This window comes from Sander vitreus, chromosome 12, assembly GCF_031162955.1.
Source record: "Sander vitreus isolate 19-12246 chromosome 12, sanVit1, whole genome shotgun sequence".
Lineage (NCBI taxonomy): Eukaryota > Metazoa > Chordata > Actinopteri > Perciformes > Percidae > Sander > Sander vitreus.
In genome coordinates this window covers 19233840-19260731 of record NC_135866.1, presented here as the reverse complement: position 1 = coordinate 19260731, position 26892 = coordinate 19233840, and the positions used below count along the sequence as shown (strand labels likewise).

At 40.0% G+C, this 26892-nt stretch overlaps 4 protein-coding genes across 7 annotated transcripts in view; 3 read left to right on the top strand and 1 right to left on the bottom strand.

Annotated features, from left to right (window-relative positions):
* The window catches only part of piezo2b (piezo-type mechanosensitive ion channel component 2b), an 85185-nt gene extending 82684 nt beyond the window's left edge, over positions 1-2501 (top strand). For both annotated transcript variants that reach the window (XM_078264367.1, XM_078264366.1), the window contains one exon: positions 325-2501. In XM_078264367.1, the coding sequence (XP_078120493.1) occupies positions 325-577 (253 nt within the window). In that variant the 3' untranslated portion in view covers positions 578-2501. The remainder of the gene's footprint in view (positions 1-324) is intronic.
* Positions 2502-3086: 585 nt separating this feature from the next.
* On the bottom strand, positions 3087-8385 carry napgb (N-ethylmaleimide-sensitive factor attachment protein, gamma b). The gene is made up of 12 exons (XM_078264353.1): positions 8205-8385; positions 7867-7934; positions 7687-7771; positions 7588-7605; positions 7460-7490; positions 7255-7364; positions 6957-7023; positions 6783-6853; positions 6379-6457; positions 5790-5869; positions 5176-5305; positions 3087-4326 (listed from the first exon to the last, which is right to left on the bottom strand). Exons 1-12 carry the CDS (start codon positions 8258-8260, stop codon positions 4186-4188), a joined length of 936 nt encoding a protein of 311 aa, XP_078120479.1. The 5' UTR covers positions 8261-8385; the 3' UTR covers positions 3087-4185.
* Positions 8386-9722: 1337 nt separating this feature from the next.
* On the top strand, positions 9723-17828 carry rab12 (RAB12, member RAS oncogene family). The gene is made up of 6 exons (XM_078264352.1): positions 9723-10128; positions 11179-11239; positions 13511-13649; positions 14210-14299; positions 14617-14721; positions 15567-17828. Exons 1-6 carry the CDS (start codon positions 9903-9905, stop codon positions 15672-15674), a joined length of 729 nt encoding a protein of 242 aa, XP_078120478.1. The 5' UTR covers positions 9723-9902; the 3' UTR covers positions 15675-17828.
* A 373-nt stretch (positions 17829-18201) lies between these two features.
* mtcl1 (microtubule crosslinking factor 1) overlaps positions 18202-26892 on the top strand; it is a 72686-nt gene continuing 63995 nt past the window's right edge. For 2 of the 3 annotated variants that reach the window (XM_078264350.1, XM_078264348.1), the window contains exons 1-2: positions 18202-19623; positions 24092-24316. In XM_078264350.1, coding sequence (XP_078120476.1) covers positions 18772-19623; positions 24092-24316 — 1077 coding nt within the window. In that variant the 5' untranslated portion in view covers positions 18202-18771. The remainder of the gene's footprint in view (positions 19624-24091; positions 24317-26892) is intronic. The other variant, XM_078264351.1, reaches the window with a different exon arrangement.

Sequence of the window (26892 nt, the reverse complement as noted above, 5' to 3'; positions counted from 1 at the left end):
ATAAAGGACTAGTTAATAAGTTGGACTGGCACCAAAAAATCTAAAAGTAACACTTTTTCACAAAATAACCTCATGTTATGTGCCGGGAACTATGCTACAGAAGAGTCAAAGAGTATCTGATGCCAGAGATTTTATTAATGATGCCTGTAGGGGCCTCCTGTTGGATCAGCGGTTTGAGAGATGTACACTGTACTTGCAGTACTCTCCTGTGGGTGCAAATCTGGCTCACAGCCTTTGCATGCCATCTACTAGCTAGAGAAGTAACATTTTGAGAAATCCACATTCTATATATTGTCTAATTTCCTTTCTCTCTTACCTGTCTAGCATCATGGGCTTGTATGCCTCCGTGGTTCTGGTCATCGGCAAGTTTGTGCGCGAGTTTTTCAGCGGCATTTCCCACACCATCATGTTTGAGGAGCTGCCCAACGTGGACCGCATCCTCAAGCTGTGCACCGACATCTTCCTGGTCCGAGAGACAGGGGAGCTGGACCTGGAGGAGGACATGTATGCCAAACTCATCTTCCTCTACCGCTCTCCAGAGACTATGATCAAGTGGACCAGAGAGAAATCTCAGTGAAACTCAGTGAGGGGACGGTAACCAATGAAGGTCAAAACAGGAGACACTCTGTTGGTGTGAGCAGCTATTTAGGGCCGATTTACCTACTGAGGGAGCACAAAGTCAGCTGGCCACCAACTCTGTCCTCTTCAACTGAGCTCTGATGGCACTCCACACTAAACACTTGCATTATAAACTGGTATTTTCTACTATTTACTGATGAAAAACAACAATTGCAGTCATATTATTAACAATTGAGGACGGATTTGCCGGTGCTGTATTTATCTTGCCAAACCTGGCTCAGTTTGGCATCCAGTGGATAAAATAAGCAGCTGGTGTCCAGTTGGAGACTGAGAAATGTTTTAGGACAATTTTCCTAAGTTAGAAAAAGTCTTATCCCTAACATAAAGGTATGTTTTTAAACAGAAATGCCCAGAACCCACAATGCTCTTCATGCCTGACTCTAATGTTTTCACAGTCACATGGTAGGCGTATGGAATGGCTGCAACATTAATCTTTAAGGGCTTCCCACCAAAAAATAAGTGCACAATAATGACCACATGAGCACAATATCATATTTTCTCCCAACTGGAATGCTTGGACTGTGGGACTGTGCAATACTGAGCTCTGATTCCTCAACATTTTTAAAGGATGTGGACCGAGGAAAAAGGCCGGTTCTGACCAAGAAACATGAACATACCTTTTTTTTTTTTTTTTAAGGTCAGAGGCCACATGGGAGCTTCTTGAGAGACGACACAAAAAACAGACAATCTTTTCTTGCCTTATTTTGTTTGTATGAGAAGAACTGTTATCAACTACATACATATCTTTCTCAGGAAGAGCTGTTTTCACAGATAATAATTGTATGAGTTATATGTTACAATATGTAGGCTTTGATGGATCTAAAAGAATGAGATGTAGAAAAGATGAGAACTATTTAAATGGCATGAAATTTAATGTGGATATTGTTCAGATGGACTGATACGAGTATATTTAGTGCACAAGGAAAAACAGTTTACGGCTTTATTAAGAAAGTACATTTATCGCTGTGGACTGTTTTCCTCACAGAGATTAGTCGCCAGTCACCCATGTTCTGAATCATCTACAGGTTGGCTAGAGTCGAGACCAGCAGAGGGCTGTTTTTGAATCAGGGTAACGTGCATTAGGTGGTAGATTCTTGCACATCACTTGTGAACCTCTAACTGTTTTTAACATTCATATTCATGAACACTGTGGAGCCTTGTGTGCATTCAGTCATCAAAGAAGAGACACAAAAAGGTTCCTCAGATGAAGGGCTGAAACATGAAGCCCTTTGCTCCAACTATGCATTAAGGGACATTGTAGCATGATAGAAAAACTTCATTATTTCCATGACTATATTTCATTACATGTACATACAAGTTTAAGGGGGACAGGTCAAGGTGAAATGAAATGTGAAATTGTACCTGTATGTTAAGGCAATGTTAAGGTATGATAAAGGTCCAGAGATCTGCAAATAAAACATCTGGAAAGGTGTCGAGTTCTGCATTCAACTGCCGTTGCTTGTGGAGGACTGAGCAGGTAGATAATCTGTCAACCGTCTTTCAACAGGACAGCACCACTAACCTACTGCATTAACCCTATTTCTTGAACTTATACTTTATTTTTATTTTAACACGTGCAAAGGGGGATATAAGTAATGGAATTTGTAGTGTTGGAGGTACATTAAATCAATGTGGCCGACCATATACAGTATATACTTGCATGCATATTTGCAATGTGTGTAGGTGTTTGATAAGGAGGGGGAAAAGAAAATAATTATTAGAAAATATATGGCATGTAAATAGTTTAAGAAAGTGAAGAATGGGTTGCATTGCATTAACAGGACAATTACCAGACTTGGAAATTGGAAACTTGGAAATTTAGTGTATGTTTTTGCTAGATCTTATTAGGTTCCCATACTTTTTAAATCCATATATTGTATAAGGGGGGGGGGGGTCAGGTTTCAACCACCTAATTGTGATACAAATAATAAGGGCCACTTGTAGGTATTGTAACAAATAGATTTTTCCCTCAAGGCCTTCTAAAAAGCACACCTCAGCTCTATTTTATATTATTTTAAAGTGGTGAACTGCTGCACGATGTCAGCTCACACATCGCCCGATCTAATGAAGTCTTTTGTAAATACTGTACACATTACTTTAAGCAACACTTTGGGTAATAACCCACACAAGGAACAGTTAAACATTTTTATTTTCACCAATGGCAAAGTTTATGTACGTACACTCAAGTCTAGTCTTGATCTTGCTAATGCACGGGAGCATCACAGATAATGAGAGGGCATCACAAAAGTAGCATGAATGTGTATGCATTAAATATCGCTTAACAGAAAGAGCATTAGCCTCATTAAAGCTAAATAAGTCTTGGGAGGCTACGCAGTCATTACATGTCTGTCAGAGGCCATTTTGGGCCAGACGTCTGCAGCTGCTGTTCACTAAGATGGAAAATCTGTCCACTAACTCATTTAAGAAAATGCACAGAAACCATAAAATGCCACACAATGGAAATGTTTATTGATGCATGTGCAACGTTTGGAGATATGCTTTTGAGGAATATACAAGAAGTGGGCAACAGCACAAATAAAAAATGTTAACAATCCCTTTATCACCTTTAGTTATGTGGTATCCAAATAATTTGAATTGGCATGTAAATGATTTTGTCCCTAATAGTGCTTCTCACATTTACGGTATGAGCGATGAGCTAAATCATAAATACACTAATTCAGCTTTAAAGAGGAAATGAATAGGGGGAAAATGCACTAAAACATCGCTGCATGGCCTTTTTCATGCTTTAGTCACTTTAATTTGAGGATGGAAATTGGAAATAAAGACACAGCCATGACAATTTTTTTTTTAGTTTAAGGTGGAAGAGAGAACACACACACACACACACACACACACACACACACACACACACACACACACACACACACACACACACACACACACACACACACACACACACACACACAAAAAACAATCAGTCTACAATTGGCTACAAGCTGCGCCATCAGGAATTGTACTTTTCTTTTAATTTTGATAACTTGTATAAGCGCTATTCATTGCTTTGATTTACCATTGCATTGTTCCAAACATGCATTTACAAACTGATTGCATATTGTTCCGGTAACATTTTCAACAGGCTGCAGCCATGAATACTGAATAATTTAACTCTGTACAAATAAACACCTATACACTGACAAACTCATTAAACATATTTAGAGTATTTCTGATTATAGCTATAGCACTCTTAAGACTCAACCACAAGAGCAAAATGTACAGCTTCACCGAGACAAGAAATAATAGAACATTTACATACAACAGGCTTCCATATTATTATTGAACATTGAAGATTTTTCATTACACTGAGGATCCACCTCAAGGAAACACAAATTAAAAAGGTTGCTTAAACTTGGGTCGACTCCTCTGCAACCCCAACTGTTGGTTTTTTTAAGTAGCTTTTTTTCTTCTTTCTTGCACAATAAACAGCCACACATCTGGGCTTCAAAGCTCAAAGAATTTGTCAAGGTTTACAGAGGGTGTAGTGGTGGAGCAGCAGATGGGTAGTGTCGGCACTCTGGAGGCTCCAGGCTAACACAGCCCTCCCTCATAATCATCCTCATCCTCAGCGGCAGCTGGCGCCCCACTAGCGCCGCCTTGTGGAGCAGCAGCAGCCTTCTTCTTCTTTCCTCCTCCTCCAGGTACCCTCAGGGAAATGGCCAGCTTGGCATACTGTAAGGCACCGGGGAATAAAATGAGTCATCAGATCTCAGATTTTAAAGACCCTGAAAACGTATTTTCTCAATCAGCTTCTTCCCTCAGTTTTACCTTCAGTTTTTACGCTCCACATATCTGGAACAAACTCCCAGAAAACTGCAGGTCTGCCGCAACTCTTCTTTTAAATCAAGGCCGAAGACCTTTCTTTTTGATGCTGCCTTTCTTTAAATAATTGTTCATTTCTTCTACTGCACTGTAACTTTTATTCTCGTATTTTATCTGTTTTTATATTTTTAACTGCTCTTAAATGTTTTATGTAAAGCACTTTGAATTGCCCTGTTGCTGAAATGTGCTATACAAATAAAGCTGCCTTGCCTTACTTAGATTGACATACATGAACACAGTTTTTTCAGAAGTTAGAACAGTTTTGGTTATTTCATTATGAGAGATTTAGATTAGAGGAGTTTTTGAGTGTTAAACCCTTAACATATAATAACTATAGCCCCGTTCAGACTGGATTTACTTCTCTAGGGGATGCGGGGTGATCTTAACATTACCTGCGTTGGTCAGTGATTCTAATCCATATGTGGGTAATTTTTCACCCCATCCCAGCAATAATTACAGCCGCAATTACTGTCTTTTTGGTGTGTTAACTCGCTGGTCCTCCTGTAATTTTAATCCTGTCCGGAGCAACGACCTTTTATCTTAAAGTGAATCACTGAGTTCTTTCCACAGGAAGAGCAGCTTTTCGTGTGTGTATATATATATATATATATATATATATATATATATATATATATATATATATATATATACACACACACACAACACATTTATTTGTAATTATGCGTCAACAGTACTCACGTCATTGTCCATGTACTTCAGTAAAGGTGAGTTGCACACACGGTAGACCTGGTCCTCGTCCTGCTCATCGTAGCCCTGCAGTAGCGTCTCCATGGCAACGCTATCTTCGCTTCCACTGTAGCCTGGCAAACTGGTGGAGACCAAGCAGTACTTCATGTAATAATGCTCAGTTTTAAGTGGCAGAAGCATTACACTATGAACGTGAGGTAATGTCAAACTCCCAAGAGAGCCTTTGCATACGATCAACTTTCTTTTCAAGATTATTTCTTTGGGGCTTTTCCGCCTTTAATTTTTCACAGGACAGCTAGGTGAGAAAGGGGAGAGAGAGGGGGGAAGACATGCAGGAAATTTGTCACAGGTCGGATTCGAACCCTGGACCTCTGCGTCAAGGCATAAACCTCTCAGTATATGTGCGCCTGCTCTACCACTGAGGCAACCCGGCCACGATACGGTACGATCAACTTTTGACTACGAAGCAGAAAAGGTTTCCCGTTTGACTGCAGGAAATCAGTTGTCAGCTGGTGGAGTTTTAATGCCTTGCCCAAAGAAACGTTGGCTCCTTGTAGTTCCAGTAGGCCACTGATTACAGAAATGAGAGTGTGATAAAAACATACCTGTAACTTTCTCTGACACATTTATCAGCTGCTACGAAGTCCCCTCTGTGAAGATGAACCAGCACTTGAGCGGTTGTTTTCTAAAGAATGAAAAGCACAGAGCAACATGTATGATTAATATGCACTGAATAAATCATATGTTTATCATAGGTTATTCTATTTTGATAGAATAATAGTTTCCATTCATAGGAGGTCAGAGGTGAGGGTTAGCAACAGAACAGCCTCTAAACATCTGGTAGGACATCCAGCCTGCTGCTGATTTTTTTCCCTTTTTACTATTATTAATGATTCACCTTATGAAACCAAACCGAAAATTAATTGATCCTACTAACAATTACCGCCACAGAACTCCACAATCATCCAAAAACTTTGAGTTTCAGTTTGTACTGAAACAGCAGTGCTGTGTTTACACTGCTGGGGCATATTGATTAACTGAGAGCAATAAAGGCTGCAAATCAACTTCTATACCCTGCAGAGACACCACAACATCGCTTAACTGGTAAATTCAATTCTAGCTGACTGTGGTAACATATTAAGTTTGATAAAGGTGCATAGATAATTTAATGACATAAAAACAACAGTAACTCACCTTGAAGCACATGGGGAAGTTCTCAATCTCTTTGTACATGTTCTTCTCTTTCTGCAGCGCGACTGATGCTTCATCCAACCTGGTGAGAGAGACGAGAACACAGCGAGGAATGATGAGGAGCAGGTACCGTAGTTCAACATTATTTATAGAGACAGCTTTGGGGCTGTTGTGTCCATTTGTCACAGTGGCAGGTGAATATTTCAAATATTTAAATCAGCTTTAATACCTTTATTTGTGGGAGAGATCTAAGTGAGTTTTCCGGAGAAAAAAAAAGCTTTCTACATCAGCATTTCAACAGGACAGCTATAACTGATCCTGTGTTTTATCACAAAAAAAAAAAAACACCACCTACAATTTGGCAGCACAGGTGACTGTCCCCTCCACCTTAGCTTCATTTCCTTTACCTTCTTAGCCTGACCAGAAGTCTGGAGGCTTTCCCCAGCAGTTCAACTGCCTGACGCAGGCGGTCCTCATTCTACAGAGAGAAAACATGGATGTATGTAAGCAAAAAGTAATAAAATCAACAATCAGCATCAATAAAATGATTCATTCAGGTTTTGTTAGAAGAGTAATTTCACCTCAAACACGCCAGCTGCCTTCTGATACAGGTCCACAGCTTTCTCTAGATTTAAAGGCTCTATCAATCTGGTGAATAATAAAAGAAGGTGTTTTTAGATGAAAAAAAAAGTCTAAATCTTTTTCTCCTAGAGCTAGCCTTGCACTGCATCCGTATTCCCTTTTAGTGGCAGGATTTTAATCAGAACTAAAAAGGTACAGTGTCACATGATAAGACTAACAGCTAACATTTGAGATATTTAAGTTTAACCTAAGGTCAAACGTCCTTAGTGTAGATAAATAAGAGGATATTTTTTTTACTTTCCAGCCCGGTCCAGAGCCATGGCGGCAGTGTCAGGAGTCCCATTCTCCATGTACATCATACAGGCTTTCTCTATGTACTGGATGGCCTCTGGCATCTTCTTTTGTTCCTGTTGCGAGGCAAACACAGCAGAGTTACAATTCTGCTGCAGATGTTTTACTTACATCTACCTGTTAATGACTTTAATGTTTAATCTGTAATCACCTTCATCATCATACCTGCCTGTTCAATAGCCCTGAGAAAAAAAAGGAAGAGAGTTTGAATAAAATAAGTGTTATTTTGTGTTTGTTTGCTGCTGACTTAATACTGGGGTTATAACACAAGATACTTACTTTGCAGCATGAAAAAGCCTGTAGGACAAGTTAAGGAAATTACAAAAACAGACAGCAGCATAATGTCATGCAACTGTGGACAGACTACAGAGAGGATACGTCTTGTTTTCTGTGTGATATTCAGCTTCCTTGAGGTAGGCATCTTTCGCTTGCTCATACTGCTTCGCATTCTTGAAGCACACAGCTAAATAACACACAGACAGTTAGTTAGCGTTAAACATGTGGAACATTTGTTAAATGATTACTTCATATTAAAGAATAACATCCATTGTAGGTTACCTGCTTTGGCGTATTCTGACGCAGCACTGTCAAAATCAGGCTTCCACTTTGTCAGACCTGTCTTTAAGCTACAAAAACATCATAATGATGAGCAAACTATAAACGGCAGCATGATCATGCTATTGACAATTACAGAAGAATACAAAATTGTGGCCCATCTTTGTATAATAAATCCACCTATAATGAACTGACGATGCCGAAATAATGTCATTTATGTCGCATAACCCCTGGTGAAAATGCCACAGTGGCCTTTACAGCTAACACTAGCTAACATCATAAGTAAAACACACTGCTGCTTCCTGTGAAGGAAAGAAACGAGATTATTTATCGTAACTCACCATTTTTCAGCTTTAGCTATGTGCTCATGAGCTTCGTTTATTTTCTGAGCAGCCATGCTGTTAATTTACTTGATGAGGTATAACGAATTTGTTATCGATAAATAGCTATGGATGATGTTTCGTCGATGTTTGGATTACAGAACTCCTTCTCGGGTGGAACGTCATCCGATGTCGCAGGCTACGGGTGCCGTCAAAGACAAAGTACACCACGAATGCGAAACACTGGCTGCAGTGATTTGGGTTTATATTTAAGCTATATAAATAAAATATAACGGACCCAACCTAATTATTAACTATGTGGCAGAATTACGGCATTGTTTGCAAGACAAAGCAGGCAAGTAGAACTGGCTCTGCCTCACTGGCTGCTGGCCAGTGGTGGAAGAAGTACAAAAGTAGCAATACTACAGCGTAAATATACTCTGTTACAAGTAAAAGTCCTGTATTCAAAACATACTCAAGTAAAAGTATTAGCATCATCACATTTGTACATTGCATTAATGTTTTAGCTGGTAAAGCTAGAGCTAATTTTAACTTTCTTTATTGGTAGGTAATAATAAATCAAAATGTATTAGTTAATTTATATTTTGTATTATTAATCTACAAAGTAACTAGTAACGTTAATTAAAACTGCCAAATAAATGTAGCGCAGTAACAAGTACACTATAGATATATAGATATTCCAGTACAGAAAAACTGCACACTGCACAAAGTGAAAAGAACTGCCACATTGGTGCCCAGGCCCCAGCCTTTATGGCTCGTGATAATAATCATAAAGGTAATTGCTGGGCCACAATTCCATATTAATTCTTAGCAGGTTTTAGGTATGAAGTAGTGTGTTCTCACTCGAAAGGTTACAAAGTCAACATGCAGACTAAAACAATGGGCTATTGATTTACATTATTCCCCCACAACCCAACCTACAAAGGAAATGGAGGAGCTGCTGACAGCTGAACACTTCACGAAACAAAAAAATAAATATAATTTGTTTTGAAAAATATTTTTTGCTGAGGCTATTGGCAGTGGCATTCATACGTCAATTTCATTTCCTGATGGTAAAAAACAGTTGAGTATGTTGACTTCTTCTTTACTAACTTAAAAACACACACTATACAATAAATATATGCATATATACTGTATGTCGTTTAGTATGTAGTAAAGAATTGTAATGTTGATTGATACGCAGCTGGCTATGGCCTATACACTACGGCCAAATATCGGTGTGTGGGTCTATTATGAAGATATTTAAAAGTAAGTCAAAAATCTTCCTTAAACTTTTCAGAGTGAAAATATTGTGAATAGGTCACTTTTAGCAGGCAAAGTTTTTACACCACATGTTGATTTGTGCTTCATGGCTCCTCACAGCTCATTTGTTCTAAAATCACTACAAACCACTAACTTTTTTTAAAAGAAAAAAATCACAATATAGAAAATTATATTATTGGTATTTTTTGTTGAAATGATATATATTATATATATTGTAAAGAAGCGACGGAAGCGGAAGTGTGTTGTAATGTGGTTAATGACGTCATGGCGGCTCTGGTCTCTAATGGCTGAATAACAACAACTGTCGGCGAGTGACAAACTTTCACAAACTTCTACTGAGACGAAAGAAAGTTGGAAATAGAAAATTGTTTCGACAGTATACGAGTTTAGGCGCGTTTGTCTGTCTTTCTTGTAATTACAAATGTGGAATTACTGATGGATTCGAGATATGACATACCACGGAGGGCCGCCGGTGGTGGCGGGGGCTCAGCGAACTCTTCCCCCGCTCTGGGGGCTCAGTCGCGCCGCAGGAAGATGCCTCCCAGACCCGCTGATTTTAAACTTCAAATTATCATTATTGGCTCCCGTGGTGTTGGTAAAACGAGCATTATGGAGAGATTTACCGACGACACTTTCTGCGAAGCTTGCAAGTCGACTGTAGGTGAGCACAGGAGGCGTTTACGGGGCTTGTTTTTATCCAGTTTTTATTGACAGCATTTATCAGGGCTCTGTCTACTTACTGGATTGTATGAACTTAAAAAACCATGGGCTGGACATTATAAATATATTGTCCTGTGTAATGGATTGAACAGAGCTTACACTACTGGCTGTAGCTAGCTAACGGTAACTTAAAAGCTAACGGTAACTACAACACTGTTCTAACGTTAGCTAACAAAACTGTCTTAGCTATTAAACTAAGACCGTTTAATGTTGCAATAAAGCAACCAGCGTTAGACAAACACACGTTTGAGGCTTGGAATAGTGTTTTGGGTGGTTGTTGCATTTTTTTAGGTTGTTAGACGGGATGTCTAGCAGGGATTTTAGAGCCCAACACAGCAAGGGAGAGACTTGTTACTCGGATAGCATCTGCAGCTGTCCAATTAGCTGTTAATTAGTTAACTTAATTTGCTAATGGTAAATTCTTCTTCTACCATCGAGTGCCATCATTGAATGCCATCTCCATTTCTGAACCGATATTTTGATATTTCTAATTAAGAGCTGACACATTACATATTTAATATTTACATATATTTAAAAAAAATCACCATTCAACTGAGTGATTTTTATTTAAATTGAAAACCTTGTGACATATTGCTGTGCCGTGATAATATATGCTACCATCTTAAATTACACGAAACCCTACATAAGTGGAATTGGTTAAACAGTCCTGTGACCAAAACAACAGTCAGTCATAGTGTCCAATCCCAAAATAGACACACACACACACACACACACACACACAAGCAGCTGCTATGGCAGAGCTCCATTTTGTGCCCTGTCATTCATGTGACACAGCTCGTCACTAATATTGTTTTCCTTAATCACAGATTACCATAAAATAAAAAATAAATAATTTAACCCATAATGCAAAAGAGGGAAGTCAATGTTTTATTTTTCATGTAGCTTGTTCTAAAACCAAAAACCAAATAAACAACAGGAAATGCTGGTACTTGTATGTGTCCACATGTGTGTTTCTGATTTCCCCTCATAGGAGTTGACTTCAAAATCAAGACAGTGGAGCTGAGAGGGAAGAAGATCAGACTACAGATATGGTGAGTAATTGAACAGAAGTCTCCAGTTCCTTTACTCCTCTGCATGGTGCATTTCCTGGGTCTGTCCCTCACCCTGCAGGCTGCCCTAACACAAACTACTGGTGGCTTACTGATGCCTCTCAGCTTTGTACAGCCGGTAATGCATGTGCAAAAAATACTTCTTAAAAATGACGTTATTGCATGTTTTGTCAACATTAACATGCCATGAAGTATTTTTATCCAAAGCCCTATATGAAAAACCTGTGGCTCCAGTGGGAATATAACTTTTAGCTTCATATGGAGCACACATGATCATTCATATTCACCATGTTGTTGTCTAAAGTTGGCAATAACTTTAGTTTTGGTTACATCAGTTACTGTTGTTGTTACAGTAAAAACACATTCATACAAATTAGTGGAACAACAGAAAACACACATTTTACAACATACAATTCATGAAATCCCATACCGGATCACTCCTTTTGATTTCAAAAATTTAAATAACAATCAGACCGACTTGTCTTTTTGTTTCACTTCATTGTTCTAATATACTATTTGAATTGGGCATTAATTCAGAAGTCTTGAATCATCAGTTCTATTGCTCAAACAGACAACCACTCTATTTCAGAGGCTTAATTATGCCTGTACTTGTGTCTTGTGACTTTAACTAGGCCTTAATTACATTTTGAAAACATCTAGTGTTTTTGGCCAGCCATTGCAAAACTGATTGACATGCTACAAATTACAGTTAGGAAATCTTTTGTACTAACTGAGTATATGACTGCATTGATTGTGTGTGACAGTGTTGGCCTAAAACGTGGGAACTCCATCACTTATTTTACTAACGCATCTGTCCTGTTCACTAACACCCCCATCCACCCTCCCACCTTAACATCACATATACCCTTCACCACGTCCCGTTTTATCCCCATTTCTCTGCCCACCGTGCTACCTGTCCTGTCCGTTCAAGATGGTCGTCATCATTGTGTCTCGTCTTTCACGTTGAACTGCTCACATCAAGCTCCATCATTGCTACGCCTGGCCTTACCTAACCCTGCCATTGTGCTGCTGTGTCTCTTTCCGCTCTTCTGCTCATATGCCTGACTGTGACTCACAAACGGAACAGAGAGAGACTAGCTGGCCGAAGGTACAGTAACACTGCACTGTGAGTGCAGCTCAATCTGCTTATCATGCTGCTCACCCAGCCTCAGATGATCTGCTGAATCATAACATAACCTGAAATGAATCCATACATGCATTTAAAAATATATTTGCACCTTTTACATTTTTAAAATGAAGAGTTAATTTCCAAAATGCTTTATATTTAGTTTGGTTTAATTTCAAGTGCCTGAGCTTCTTATTGATCAACCTATAATAGCTGCTATTGCTTTAAAAGTATAATTTTCATTTTGAGTTAATGGCAACACTTTTAGCATTTAAAAGCATTATATAAACATTAAAAATGGTAATGGTAAACACACTATAATGTAGTTGTAAGCAGATACAAGGACATTTTAAGTGTTCATGTATTTATAAGAATTATAAAGTCTCCTCTGAAGACATATTTTACATTATTACAGCGGTTTGTTTTTTTTGTCCCTACTATATTGTTTTTCATTATCGGTTTATACACCAGCCTCCACTTGCCACAGGAAGAGTTCTAGTTGTTACAAATACATGAATAAAACACTTGTGCTTATTATTACTTATTATAGTATATTACGTATACTTATTACTTATTATGTGCGAATATTATGGGTAGTTCTACCAGTGTGTTTATGAAATGTTTATATATTGCTTATAATGCTTAATGGGAGGTGGGATAATCTTTAGCGTTACAGAGTTAGCAGTCATTTCCTCAAATTGTAGATATCTAATTTTTTAACAAAACTCTTCAGATGTCTGTTTTGTTTTAGCTAGATACCTGATGATGATGATAATGTGGATACCAGATTTAACCCAAACAAAGTGGGATTCCGTGTTTTAAAATCAATGTTGTACATACTAACTAAAATGACAACTAACTAACGTTGAAATGTTTTGAATGTATTTTTAGCATTATTGATTAATGACGTTGTATTGGTTATGACTTGTCACAAAACTGATTCTTTTGTTGTCCGTCTTAGTTTTTCTTTTTGAAACTTCCGCCTATTCTTCGTAGTCATCTTTAATAAATAAAAGTACCTTTGATCAAAACAGTCAATCAGCTGTTTGGTATTCAGAGAAGTCTTGGTGACCCTGCAAAGACTGTGCAGACTTTTAATTATATTGGGTTTCATTCATGTCATCCAGGGACACTGCTGGCCAGGAGAGGTTTAACAGCATCACATCAGCCTACTACAGAGGCGCCAAGGGAATAGTGCTTGTGTATGATATCACAAAGCAGGAGACCTTTGACGACCTTCCCAAATGGATGAAAATGATAGACAAGGTAAACAAACTGACACATGCTTTTTTGTCCTTTTGGGCTGTTCTTCTGCCATTATTATACGCCAGACATGTCAGAAAGTGTGTTACAACTTTTGAACTTTTCTCTTGTGACAAAACAATTCCTTGGATTCTGGATAGGAATTGTATCCAATAACAATGCCAACCCAGCCATACCTCCTGTGATATTCACCCTGTAGTTCTACCTTTGTCTTTAAGCTCACCAGCACTGGCAGCAGCTACACGAGCTAGAGGTGTTTTTCAAGGTGTCCCTTTGCAGAAACGCTGCAATTATAGCCTGACTGATACTGGATTTTGGAGACTGACACTGATACTTATATTTGAGATTTACACAATCCATAACATACATTTTAATTACATTTTTGTGTCCAAGAAATTTACTGGGAAGAACATTTTACAGTTGAAAAGTAACTTTCCACTTCTCTGTGGTGGACGACCTATACGTAGAATGGTGATACTTCAAAAATATCTTCATTTCTGTACTTCAGTGTCTTGTAATTTATCAGCTGACTCCTGATGTGTCTCCTTTCTGTTTTGTGTCAGTACGCCTCCGAGGAAGCAGAACTTCTCCTGGTCGGGAACAAGCTGGACTGTGAAACTGATCGTATCATCTCCAGACAGCAGGGAGAGAGGGTGCGTTCAACACACAAATGCTGCCATTCACCATAATATAACCAAACGACATCTTCTGTTTCTATAAATTTGATATGAAATTATCTAGAAGAAGATGCAGTAGTAGATGTGTTCATGTGTATTATGAGCAGAACATCTTGAAAGTTAAGTAACATTATGTATAGCTTATCAATAAATTACATTAAATCTAGAGGAGAGACTTTTTCATGAAGTTTCCAGTTGTTGTTGAGCTTAATTTCTGCTCCTGTGGAATAAATTAATTAGTTTTTTGCTGACATTAAGCTAATTTTACTCAGTTTGTGCTATTTGTGTTGCAGTTTTCCTCTCGAATAAGTGGAATGCGCTTCTGCGAAGCTAGTGCCAAGGATAATTTCAATGTCGACGAGATCTTCCTGAAGCTTGTGGATGATATCCTTAGCAAGGTTGGTGTGTTATCAGTAGAGCCTACTGTGCAAAATTTACTTTTTTTGTCCACCAATGGCTAGTGAATGTTCACATTTTACCAGCCACTCAATAGATTACCATTGTTTTTTTGGCTGGTGAGTGAAGCTCATCTACCAGCCACATTTTCCCAGCATTTAGCGGGTGGATGGTGCTAATTCTGTCCTCTGGTAGATTCTATCAATGTTCATTTTTTAAATAAAAGCATATCATGAATAAACATTTTTATTAAAGATTCCTGAGATTTGATTATTAAAGACTTGTGACCAAGATATGTGCAGAGTGGGACATTTTATAGTTGAAAAATAAACTTTTAAGTACTTTCTGATTGACAAACTATGGAATAGCGACACTGTTACTAAATTACTGCAAACTCATCTTTTGCATTTCTGTGCTGCATTGTCTTGGCCGACATGTGCTGATATTGATATATATGTGTCAGCTGATAATATTGTCTGATATTAGCCAATAATATATCCAAATGAGAAGTCAGTACAATGCTGTACTGTGTCTTAGCCCCACTAAATTCAACACTTTCTGCCAGAATTTTTTTGAATGTTCATCAGATAAGATTATTATAGTAAAATCTTTTTTTTTTTTTCATTTATCTGTTTCATAAACCTCCATACAGTCACAAGAATATTATCAAGACGCTGTGATTATTTTGCTCCTTGAAGCTTTTTTCCCTTATATTTCTTTTCTGCAAACTGAGGCTTATTCAGCCATTGCACTAAATAAATCATTGTGGATCTTAAGCACACTGCCTAAATATTCAATGCATCAACCGCGTGTTTCCTGATTTGTCCTCTTCTTCCTGATACCACAGATGCCTCTGGAAGTTCCTAACACAGAGTTTTCCAACAGTGTCCTGTCTCTGCAGCCTGAACCGGAAGTGCCTCCGGAGTTGCCGCCTCCCCGCATGCGCTGTTGCTGAGTCCGAGTGGTCCCCCATCACACACACACACGCACACGCACACGCACACGCACACACGCACACGCACACACACACACACACAGGCTACCTATCTGGCCACCAGGGGGCAGCAAACAGCAGCAGTTTGGAATTATTGACTGCTGATGTAAGATGCATGGACTCTCTCAACAACTAATATTATCTTCCCCGGTTTCTTCTCCTGTTTCGTAGCTGTACACTATGACATGTACCACACTAACACTTAGGCCAGGTGAATCACGACTTCCTACCACCCCTTCTGTCTAAACTTGACCCAGACTACCTCATTCCTCGGACCGTTAGGCTAGCTGTGCCCTGCAGGTGCCTTCGAGGTAGAGAGCCCTCTGGTAGCAGTTGCACATTTTACTAGGAGGGTGATTATTGAGGGCCATACAGCTTCCTGCTTTCTTTTAAAGAATATTCATCACACATACTGTACACTAAGTTTGACATTGTTGCCCCAATGGTCTGGTATCTCTCCATCATCTAGCTTACAGAAAAGGGATAACTATATCTTACGTCTCTTCTTCTTAGTTTAAATTCTGGCTCTAGGTACAGTAGTTTTATATTCTTATTAATAGGTATTATTACCTAAGTGACGAGTTGACTTGAGGTAAACAAAAGCACATAATGTAAATATGGTGTGTTGCTGTAATGACTGGACAAAGTGCAGATATTTGTGGCCAGCAGTAGGTGGTTGTGTGATGGTGGATCATATCAGTTTGTATTCCTTTGCCTTAAAGTGGCTGGAACAGCTCATTTCACTTTTGTATAAATTGTAATGTTTTGCACTACAATCCATCTTACCTAGTTAAGCTTACATGCAGAAGTACACGACTTGTAGTTTAGTAAAGATCAATGTTTCCTCGGTAGTGGCCGCTCTGAACTCCTCCACGGCCTGTTAAAGTGGGATGGAGATGCAAGGAGAGATGGATAATGTAGTCTTTGAGGGATTGGTGTTTTTATAGGGGCATTCTCCATGTGTGTTACTGGCTTTTTAAAGGGAGTAGAGACAGTAGCTAGTAGACACACATGGTTGCCACCTTTGTTTTGGTTTTGTTACTAATATGGCAAAATGTTTAGTTTTTTTCTCTGAATTCAGATACAGCTTAAAGAAGAATGTTTGAGTCTCCCTTTTGGAGGGAAAAGTGCAGGAAGGTTTATTTAGTATTTGAAAGACTTGGGAAACTTTGATCCCCTCATATCTACTCATTTTGACAGGCTGTTATTGCAGATTTGAGTCCAGTTTCATAACAAATTGATAAAGAAACGTCTTCATATAAAATCCTGCTTGAAGGGGACGTTTTTAAGAGGAGGTCAGAAGGTTTTATTTATGATTCGGCAGTTTTACAGACCAGTATGGGTGTATCCCATTACTTGTGCATTTTTTAAAACACTAGGTTATGCATGTTAAGCCCTCCTGTGTTCATAGATATTAATAAACATTTAATTCTTCCGTCTTTTTTTGTTAAATTAATGCAATATTGTAGCACTGTGAGTGTTTCTGTTTTGTTTTTACGTGTTGAAGTAAAAGCCCCAGTCTGAGGGTGAGGAAGGACGAGCCCATTCAAAGGACCTGATCTAAAATTACCTAAACTGACTTGCTATTGGTTAATTAGATTTTTTGTTGAATTTTTATGTTAAAGTCAAGCTTCTGTGAACTTAAAGTGGCACATGATGTATTATAACAAATGAATAGTTTCATACCAAAACAAAAAACTGAGACAGAACGATTACTGACATCCAAGCACATCTTGAAAAAAGATTATTAGCCAGCAAACAACCATACAAATTATCTGCAACTTTGCAGTTTTATCACACACAAACTTCTTTTCATATTGTTTTGTGGAATGCATCCTTTCATTTGTCCCTCCTTGACTTTTAGCATTTGGCACTAACCCTGTGGTCTTTGTTATACTAGCCAAGCCTTATACTACTTAGTGTTTTAAATATAAATTTTAAGAAATGCTTTTATTTGAAATGTGTATCCTTTAAGATGGAAGACTGTACTTAGTATTAAACCTGTTATACGTCTTGGAAAAGTTTTGGCATGTTGAAAGCGGATTTGTGGTATTTATAACTTGTGGCATTCTTAAACTAATGAAATGCAATTAAAGATGTCTATATTTATTACCAGCTTATGGTCTTGATTTTATTCTGTGACTGTCTTTCCAAAAGTGGGATGTGTGGCATCCCAGGGGTCCTTGGGTGAATTCCAGGAGATGATAATTCAAAGAAATGCTCATTTGCTCAATTTAATTGACTTTTCTTCGATTTAAGAAGTTCAAGTCATTGAAAGATGCTGTTGAAGTGATGTTTTCACTTTATAGTACAGATACTATATTGTAGATTGGGATTATGGAAAAACCCATTGATTTGAGGATCTGATTCATAAATATTGAGTGTAAGATTTCCCATAGGAAGAGGAGAGTATTGGTACCTCCTGAATCCATCTCTGCCCCTCATCTGAAGGTGGTCAATAGCCAATAGAGTGTGTGTCATTAGGGCATGCGCACCAAAGCGTGTCAGACCTGATCCCAGAGAAAAGAAGGGGTGTGCTTGGGCGCTTGTAAGGCAGCAGCGCATGCGCCTCGCAGAAAATCACTTCGAGCCTACACCGCAGCGTTTGCAGGTCTTACATGTCAGATAGAAAGGAGTGCGAGACGCGGGGGCCCAACACTCACAGCCCGGGTGTAACAGAGAGATGGAGACCCGATCTACAGAAGAAGAAGAGGGATGATGTGACTCCGGCTGACTCTTTTCTTTCTAACTTGAGCCTTAAGAGCCCTGTCTGCAGATGCAACCTGTCTGTCATCCCATCCGTTCCAGTAATCCTTTTTTTGTTGCAGCGTTTCCTCCAAAGGGGCTACAGGCAGAGGGGACTACAATGACAACCTGGTGAATGCAGACGAGATGGAGTAAAACATCAAGCACGGCGCAGGATGCGCATCTCCAGCCCAACAAGGAAGAAGGTAAAGCAACCTGGCTGTTTTTCTGGTGTCGCATGTGAGAGGTTTTCCGCGCTGCTGTGGATTGATCGTTTCCTTCATCGTCCTCCTGCTGCCGGTGTCGGTGTATAATGGAGAGCTCCAATGGCTCTGGCAGCGACACCAAACCGCAGAACCACCAGTTGGAGAAGAAGAGACTGAACCGAGCGCCCTCCCCGGCCAGACCTTTCCTCAAGGATGTGCACTCTCGCTCCACCAAACCACCTGCCATCGTACCAAAATCGCCCAAACTCAGCAAGCAGCAGCAGTCTGCCTCAGTGCCCTTGGTCCATCCGAACCGCAGCTCCAGACGCAACACAACAGGGGCGAAAGAGAAAACATCCACGGCAAAAAGTAACACCAAGCCTTCTCTCGCAAAAAAGCCCACAAAGGTGCTCCAGCATGCAGCGGCCGAGCCCAAACCCGCCGGCATCAAAGCGGACAGCACCAGCAGTCCGATCCTCGCCAAAGGCAAGAAGGGGAAACTAGCCTCGGGGTCCCCAGGCCCTCTCAGCCATGGATCCCCGATCCGGGTACCGACCGGAGCGCCTCTGGGCCGGGTCAGCCAGACTGACAGCAGCTCAGACCTGTCAGACTGCCCGTCTGAGCCGCTGTCGGACGAGCAAAGGCTGGCACCGGCCGCTAGTAGCGACGCCGAGTCCGGTACCGGCTCCAGTGACAGGGATCAGGTGGGAGGCGATAATCCGCTGCGGGCTGAAGCGACCGGAACGGCTGCTGTCGCTCCATTGCGCACAACCGAGGCTTCCGCCGCGAAGGGAAGCATGTCTCAGGCTCAGCCCGCTCCGGGGGCGCACGGAGAGAAACGCAAGCCAGAGAAACCCTCATCAGGCTCACAATTCAGACTGCCAGGCACCAAGAATGTAACTGAGGAGGACCTGCTGCGGGAGGTGGAAGATTTGAGATCTGAAAACGACTACCTCAAGGTATGATGATTATTTCAACAAGTTACACGGCGGGCAAACGTTGCTACTATGCTTATTTGTTGCATATGTTTTATATAAACACATCATTCAAAATCTACATTTAAAAACACACCCTTTTGCCCAAGGCTCATAGTATCCAGCCCAGAAGCAGCTGTTTCCTAAAGAGGACCCAAAACTGTCCCTTTACAGGACCGTCACGGGTTCAATCCCAACCATCACCTGTTTTTTTTTAAGTGTCCTTGAGCAACTTCCACCGCTTACTGATTGAAAGCATAATCTAAATGTATACATTATTAAAATCTAAACCCATTTCGTTTAATGCCCAGCTGTCATACCCATGATGTCCCTCTGTCGACTCTCCATCCATCATGTCGTTCTTTTACCCTTCCCGGTCTTCCCTGTGGGTTTGACCTTTATTGATGGGAGTTTTATTGATAATAGCTTCACCCTGATGTGTTCTTAGCCTTTTTAAATATATAGTGTTGCTGTCAAGTCACCAAAGTCTTATTTTGACAGAAAGAGTCAACATTTTATCCCCCACCCCCCCATGTTGCATCTGGGACACCAGAGCAACATTATCTCGTGTAATGAAGTGATGTACACAGGGATGCACAGTAGGTTTTTATTCAGTGTATTGTTTGCCAACGTTTCATAGTGGTATTTTACATATTGTATGAAGATCCTGCTTGAAGATTTCTTGCAGGATTCCCCCCCCCCCTTCTTTAAGTAGGCTATCCCCATGAGTTGGGGAGGGGAGTCTAACAGATAATGCGGCAAACAATCTTGCAGGTTAGATGGGAGACAGGTTTATTCACATGTTACTCTGAGTATTATTTCAAACTTCATTACGCATGTCTGTGTGTGTCTCTCTCTGGCTCGGTGGAAATACAAGAGAGTTAATCAGCTTTACTGGCTCTCGCTGTAATGGCTTTATCCCACAGGACTTGAAAACAGTCAGATGTCCCATGTGTGTGGTGTTCAAACACCCTCCTGCCTGGCTGTCAGTCTGCCAGCTGGGACTCTGAGGTGAACTCTTCTACCTCCCCTTCCCCCCATGCCCCAAAATGTCAGGGAGTCCCCTAAACTGCTACATCAGCACTGCTCATGGAAAAACATGTTTATCACATTTATTTTATTTTCACACCTCTCGGTTTTATTTTAGATTATATTTTAGGTATTTTTGCTTCTTTTGATTGCATGAAGAGATGTGATCATGGAGGGGATTCCAACCTGTGTTATTGTGTCTACAATACATCATTTGCACAACACCAGTAAACTGATTTTTGTGTCTGCAACCAACCATTTTCTTTTAGAGCTGCAATTACTAGTCGATTAATTGTGTAGTCCATCGACAGAAAATTAACTGCCAACTATTCTGGAAATCAATTAATCCATTTCAGTCATTGTTAAAAAAAAAAAAAAATGCAAACACATTTGCTGCCAGCTTCTCAAATGTAAAATAATTGTTGCTTTTCTTTATTTAATATCATTGTAAATTAAATATCTTTGGGTTTGGCCAGACAAAACAAAACATTTCAATATGTGACACTCAGATCTGGGTGCATTTGAACTGTTTAAAAAAAACTTTTTTAGATGAAAAAAGAATTGCTGAATTGAGAAATAATCGTCCGATTAATCGATAATGAAAATAATCGTTAGTTACAGCCATTATCGATTAATCTATTGAATACTTTACAATAAATAAAGTCATTGTTATTGTCTGAAAATTTAAAAAAAAATGTCCCCCCAGAAGTTCCCAGTCTTTAAAATTCTTCTTTTAAACTCGAAAGATATTTGGCTTCCTTTCATAGAAAACAAAGAAGCAAAAATGTTCACATTTGAGTATTTGGAACCAACAAATAAACGATTATGGATAAATGGATTTTCAAAGTTGTTACAGCTTGAATTTTCTCTCAATCTAATCTTACCATTTCTTTTCTAAAGATTTCTAAAAGCCTGTGTCCACAGCTTACTTAATTATTGCTTAGCTGATTGCCTGCATATATTTTGATAGCCAATTCATTGTAATAGCAATAGTAAAAACATCTTATATAAGGACACCATCTTGGGTCGTGAGAAACTGTGATGATATTTTTACAATTTGTTTGACATTTCCCAGAAAAAACATTGATCAATTGAGAAAATAATTAATTGCAGCAGCTGCTCAGTAAAGATATCCCCACTTAACACCCTTCAAGAGATGACTAAGTACCGGTGATGACTCGGTATGCACACTCCCCATAAACATTAGTGACATTCTCAAAATATACCTTCTCCCAGGATGCTGCTCTGCCTCTGCTTTTAACCTGGTCATTGATTGGGCCGACCCTGTGCAAGGTCATTAACTCCTTCCTCCAGGGCCCTCCTCAGATAACAATGGGCTCTGTGCTTTTCCAAATGAGGATAGATTTTCATTAATTGACACACTCTTCCCAAACCCCCCTTTACCATAGAATTGTCTTTTTATCAGGTGCAAGTCCAACCTTTTGAATATCCATCCCAAGGAAAGCTACTCGGCAAACTGACTCCTTAGGATGGAGGTGAAGAGTTACCCTGGAGGTTACCGAACAAATAGTGTCGCTTTGCCAGACCTTCCTCCACATTGCTGTGGAGGAGGGTCTGGCTAGTCCAAATAGCATTCTGGGATGGGAGAAAAACTTAGTCTGGTTTATTGACATTTCTTTAAACCAATCACAATTGTCATCGGCGGCACTAAGCGCCCGACAGAGCCATGGTGCCGCTGCAAAATAGCCTCGGGAAGGAACTTGTTTGGGTGGAACGTGTACGTTCAAAAGTATTTTTAGTCGTGCAACAGAAAACTCAGATTGGACAGAAAGTCTAGCTAGCTGTCTCGATTTACCCTGCAGAGATCTGAGAAAAGGTTGACCATAGTCCTCATTAATTGACCGGAGTTTAAAATTCCAACACAAAGAACAGTAAGGTAAAGGACATCCGGGCGAAAAGAGCGGGATCCAGCGGAATTTCCGGCCAGCAATCCCGGAAGTGGAACGTCGTGGATATAGACTACCGAACAAACTATTGTAGTACTACAGATACATCTTTCCCTTCTTACCTCCATCAATGCCGGGTTGTTTCATGTTAATAGGAGATGGGGACTGTGAATACAATCAGTCTAAGAGATACGATGCTTAGAGCCATCTAGAGATGTTACATCATCAGCACTAAGAATACTTGTATTACAGGAACTCATAGGTAATCATACGAAAGTATAATCTACAAAGATATATTACATTGCATATCCTGTATACTAGCTTTATGCCATAAATGTTTTTTGAAGTTATGTTGTGGAATTGGAAAAATGTACATTGTCCCTCTGCTGTTATTGGAAATGTGTATATCAGTGTTTAAGATCTCAGTCAGATCCACCCCTCACTTCTCCCCAGCTCCACCCTCTCGTCCAAATATGATTACTTCTGGGTCCAAAAACCAAGTAGGCAATGGCCAAAATGGCAAACTCAAGGCTTCAAAACGATAGTCCACAAACCAATGGGTGATGTCACGGTGGCTATGTCCACTTCTACTTTTTTCATGAAGCAGAGAATAATCTTTATTTCCTGTTTACTGTTTACGACATTGTAACATTATAGATATGACAGAAAATAAGGAAAAGCATAATAGGTTCCCTTTAACCAACACCTTTGCCATGACACCCTAAAACTAATGAATTTCCATGACATTGCTGGATATTTGGTCATCTAAAGGCACCTCAAGTCAAAACTTGTACAGAGGAAATATTAACATCTAATAGAATATAATGAGCACATTCGTACTCCCCAGAAGCTGAACATTTTGGATACTCCATTAGCTTTCCTCTGGCACCAACCTCAAATGTATCATTTTTCAAATGCATAATAAATACACAAGTACAAAGACGAAGAGCTCAAATATAATAATTTAATATGTGGATGCAGATAACGTTCTATCCTTTTATCTGTTTTGATGTTAAAGATCCGGTGGCCTTCTCTGTAACGCCACCCTCAGGAAAAACCTAATTCCTTCCAACCTACTTCTGGTCAGGTTAAGTGCTTTTTTTATATACTCAAACTGCTTCACAAATACAAAAATCTTGAAGCTGCTAAACAGTATTTATCTTGCAGACCAACAGAATTATTGTTGCTACAGAATTCAACATTATACATAATTCACAGCAATAACCTTTAAAAGTATATATTTCTTGTAAATACAAACCTAAGTTAAATTACCTTTGATCCTTACACACAACTCAAAAGCACTTCCTGCTGTTTGCAAAGCAGAATGATAACATTAAAACAGCATAAACATGAGAGTCAATACTATTTGCATCACAGAATGTCAACTTTCATTGGTGTGAAAAAATATATATATATATTTACCGGCACAAATGTTGGATATCAACATTATTGTCGATTATTGTAGTGTGGAGTTGGTATTAAGGTTTCAGCTCCGTATTCCTCTGTGTCTCTCTCAGGATGAAGTGGACGAGCTACGGGCGGAGATGGAGGAGGTGCGAGATAGCTACCTGGAGGAGGAGGTCTACCAGCTGCAGGAGCTGCGGAGGGACCTGGACCGCTCAAACAAGAACTGCCGCATCCTGCAATACCGCCTGCGGAAGGCAGAACAGAAGAGCCTGCGGGTCGCACAGACCGGCCACGTGGACGGAGAACTGCTCCGTAGTCTGGAGCAGGACTTGAAGGTCTGTGAGAGTGTGTCAATGTCAGTCCATATGTATGTTTGTGTCTTTGTATTAGGGATTGACCAATCACCACTGCCAACTACTTACTGTGCTAGAATATTACAAGTATTCCCCTAGAATTACATCATTGCAACCGGGTAAATCTTTAAAACAGCATCTTAAGCTCTCCACTGAACCCAGACTAATGAAATATATATTTTAACTGGGTTAGACGTTTCTTAAAGGGGTGATAGAATGATTATATAGGGTATTTCACACTGTTCCGTAAGGTCTCCTAATAGGGTATGTAACATTGGTTGGGCTGAAAATGGCCCGTGTGCTGTTCTATGCTGCCTAATTCATCCCTGTGGAATTGCTCTATTTCAAACGAGAGCTTTTCTTCCAAATATGGTATGCTCATGAATATTACGATGAGCTACGCGCTGATTGGTTGAGCGAAGCACATACATATATAGTGGAGACGAGACAGCAGGTCTCATATTTCAGACACTGCAATGCAGGCCGCCCGGCCTGTCCTTTCACAGACCCCGGGTACACTTTCGGCATAAATCTAGTATATTTACACTTTGAATTTCGTCACGGCATTTATATCACAGCTACCCTAATGTGTTACAAAGCTAACCCTTTTGTCCGATTTCAATTTTTATGCATTTTTGTGAATTTGAAGGGTCTCATTAGGATTAGCTGCTAGCTCTCATTGATAGAGCTCCATCCAGCTCACCGCGGGCTCTATCAATGAGACTCGCAGACAAGAGGCGTTTATTTCTCCGATCGTTTGTTTAAATAACTCAACACACACATCCATTATAAGATTAACTGGAACCTGTGGTTTTTCGAAGTTATAATGCTCCACAAGAGATTGCGGGTGTAACAAGCTCGCTGACCGCGCTCTCACTCACACACACCGGCCATTTAGCAGGAAGAGGGGAGGGAGAGCTACGAGCTGCGGGCCCTGGAGCTCCGTCAGAGCATCGGCATTTGATAGTCCAGTAACCCAGAAACGGTGACTTTGCGCGTGTATGGAGCGCCGCGGGCTGCCAGCCGTGACGGAGCTCCATCTAGCTCACAGCGGGCCAGGGTCTGTGAAGAAGGACAGGCCGGGTGGTGAGGCAGCAACCAAGGCAGCGATATTACAAATCCCACTATGGCCACGCCAAGACCCGCCCTTCAATAGCATTTATTGGCCAGACGTCCATGAGAACACAAGGTAACGTAACCCCATTTGTACAGGTCCTATCCCTTGACCAATCGGCTATCCTAACCTTAACCACTCGAGGTGAAATGCCTAACCCCAACCAATCAAGCTGCTTCATTACATTATTACATTACATGTCATTTAGCTGACGCTTTTATCCAAAGCGACTTACAATTAAGTGCTTTCAACCCTGAAGGTTCAAACTTCAACAAGTAGTAAGTGCAAGTACATTAGCTTTAAATAAGCAAAGCTTCGTAGGGTGGGTCTTGGCGTGGCCATAGTGGGATTCGTAATTTGGCACCCAGGCAGCACCAACCGCTGTCACGTTAGCCTGCGGAGCTACTGAACTCCGACACACAGTTGGACAAAATTTGCAATTAGCTATCAATTTTTGTAAAACGGCCCATATTTGACCTCTACATAGATTTCTCGCGTAAAAAAGTCTCAAAAGTGAATTTAGTGATGAAATAGCAGACGAACAATGTATAAAATTTCTGAGATCTGCGCGACCTAGATTCACAAGACAAACTGGTCCCAGATCAGTCAGTGGCCTATGTAAATTTTGGGGCGTTACAAAGATAGAAGGTAGAGCCAAATAAGGTTGGAGTTGAGAAGTTGACGTCAACTTTTAGCTTTGTTGAGATTTGCCCATTTTCAGCAGCAGTTTCAAATTGTGAGATTTGCAGAGGAAAGATGTGTCAATGGGACTTTGAGGTTCTCTGTATGTCCTTTTTACCCACCGAACTGTCATAATTCAACTATGACAAGGTAAACTCGGTTTTGCATTCTATCAACCCTTTAAAGTAATGACCCACAGTACCTTTTCAGTGTTGTGAAAACTATGGGAAACAGTAAGTGAATAATTGATTTGCAATAAATCCAAGTGGAAAATTTAATTGATAAAAAAGAGGCTGAGATAACTTTTCATTCGGACGGTTTTAAGGCTGCAGCTAACGATTATTTTCATTTTAGATGAATCATATTTATCTTTTAGTCCATAACATGTCATAAATAGTGAAAAAAAACTGTCTAACAAAACTCCAAAGCTGACACCTCCAAATGGCTTCTTTTGCCTGATCAACAGTCCAAAACCCAGAGATGGCTATGGCAAAGTGGCTATATGTAACTCTCAGTTTGTATTGATTCTAGCGGCCGCTTTGGACAAAAGCGGTAGTGTTTTTACCACACCTGCTGTCGTAAAGGTCTTTTCTTTACGGTGCTGTATTGCCCGCTGTATTACCGAGTTAGCGTTATGGGGAGGTTATATAGTTGAGATGAATGTTTTGCTCCTGGCGTACAACCACATCGCGCATTGTAAAGTTTTTTTATGAATGAAATAGACTTATTACATACCTGAGCGTCAATTCGGGATGGGTTTTGG

Bases quoted from the DNA above. Each gene is read 5' to 3' on its own strand.
- rab12 (XM_078264352.1), top strand. From the start codon at position 9,903: ATGGATTCGAGATATGACATACCACGGAGGGCCGCCGGTGGTGGCGGG. The intron at 11,240-13,510 runs GTGAGTAATTGA...CATGTCATCCAG, and splicing joins AAGATCAGACTACAGATATG to GGACACTGCTGGCCAGGAGA. The intron at 14,722-15,566 runs GTTGGTGTGTTA...CTGATACCACAG, and splicing joins TGGATGATATCCTTAGCAAG to ATGCCTCTGGAAGTTCCTAA.
- napgb (XM_078264353.1), bottom strand. From the start codon at position 8,260: ATGGCTGCTCAGAAAATAAACGAAGCTCATGAGCACATAGCTAAAGCT. The intron at 6,458-6,782 runs GTAAAGGAAATG...CTCTCTCACCAG, and splicing joins CTTCTGGTCAGGCTAAGAAG to GTTGGATGAAGCATCAGTCG. The intron at 5,306-5,789 runs GTATGTTTTTAT...GGTCTCCACCAG, and splicing joins TGTGTCAGAGAAAGTTACAG to TTTGCCAGGCTACAGTGGAA.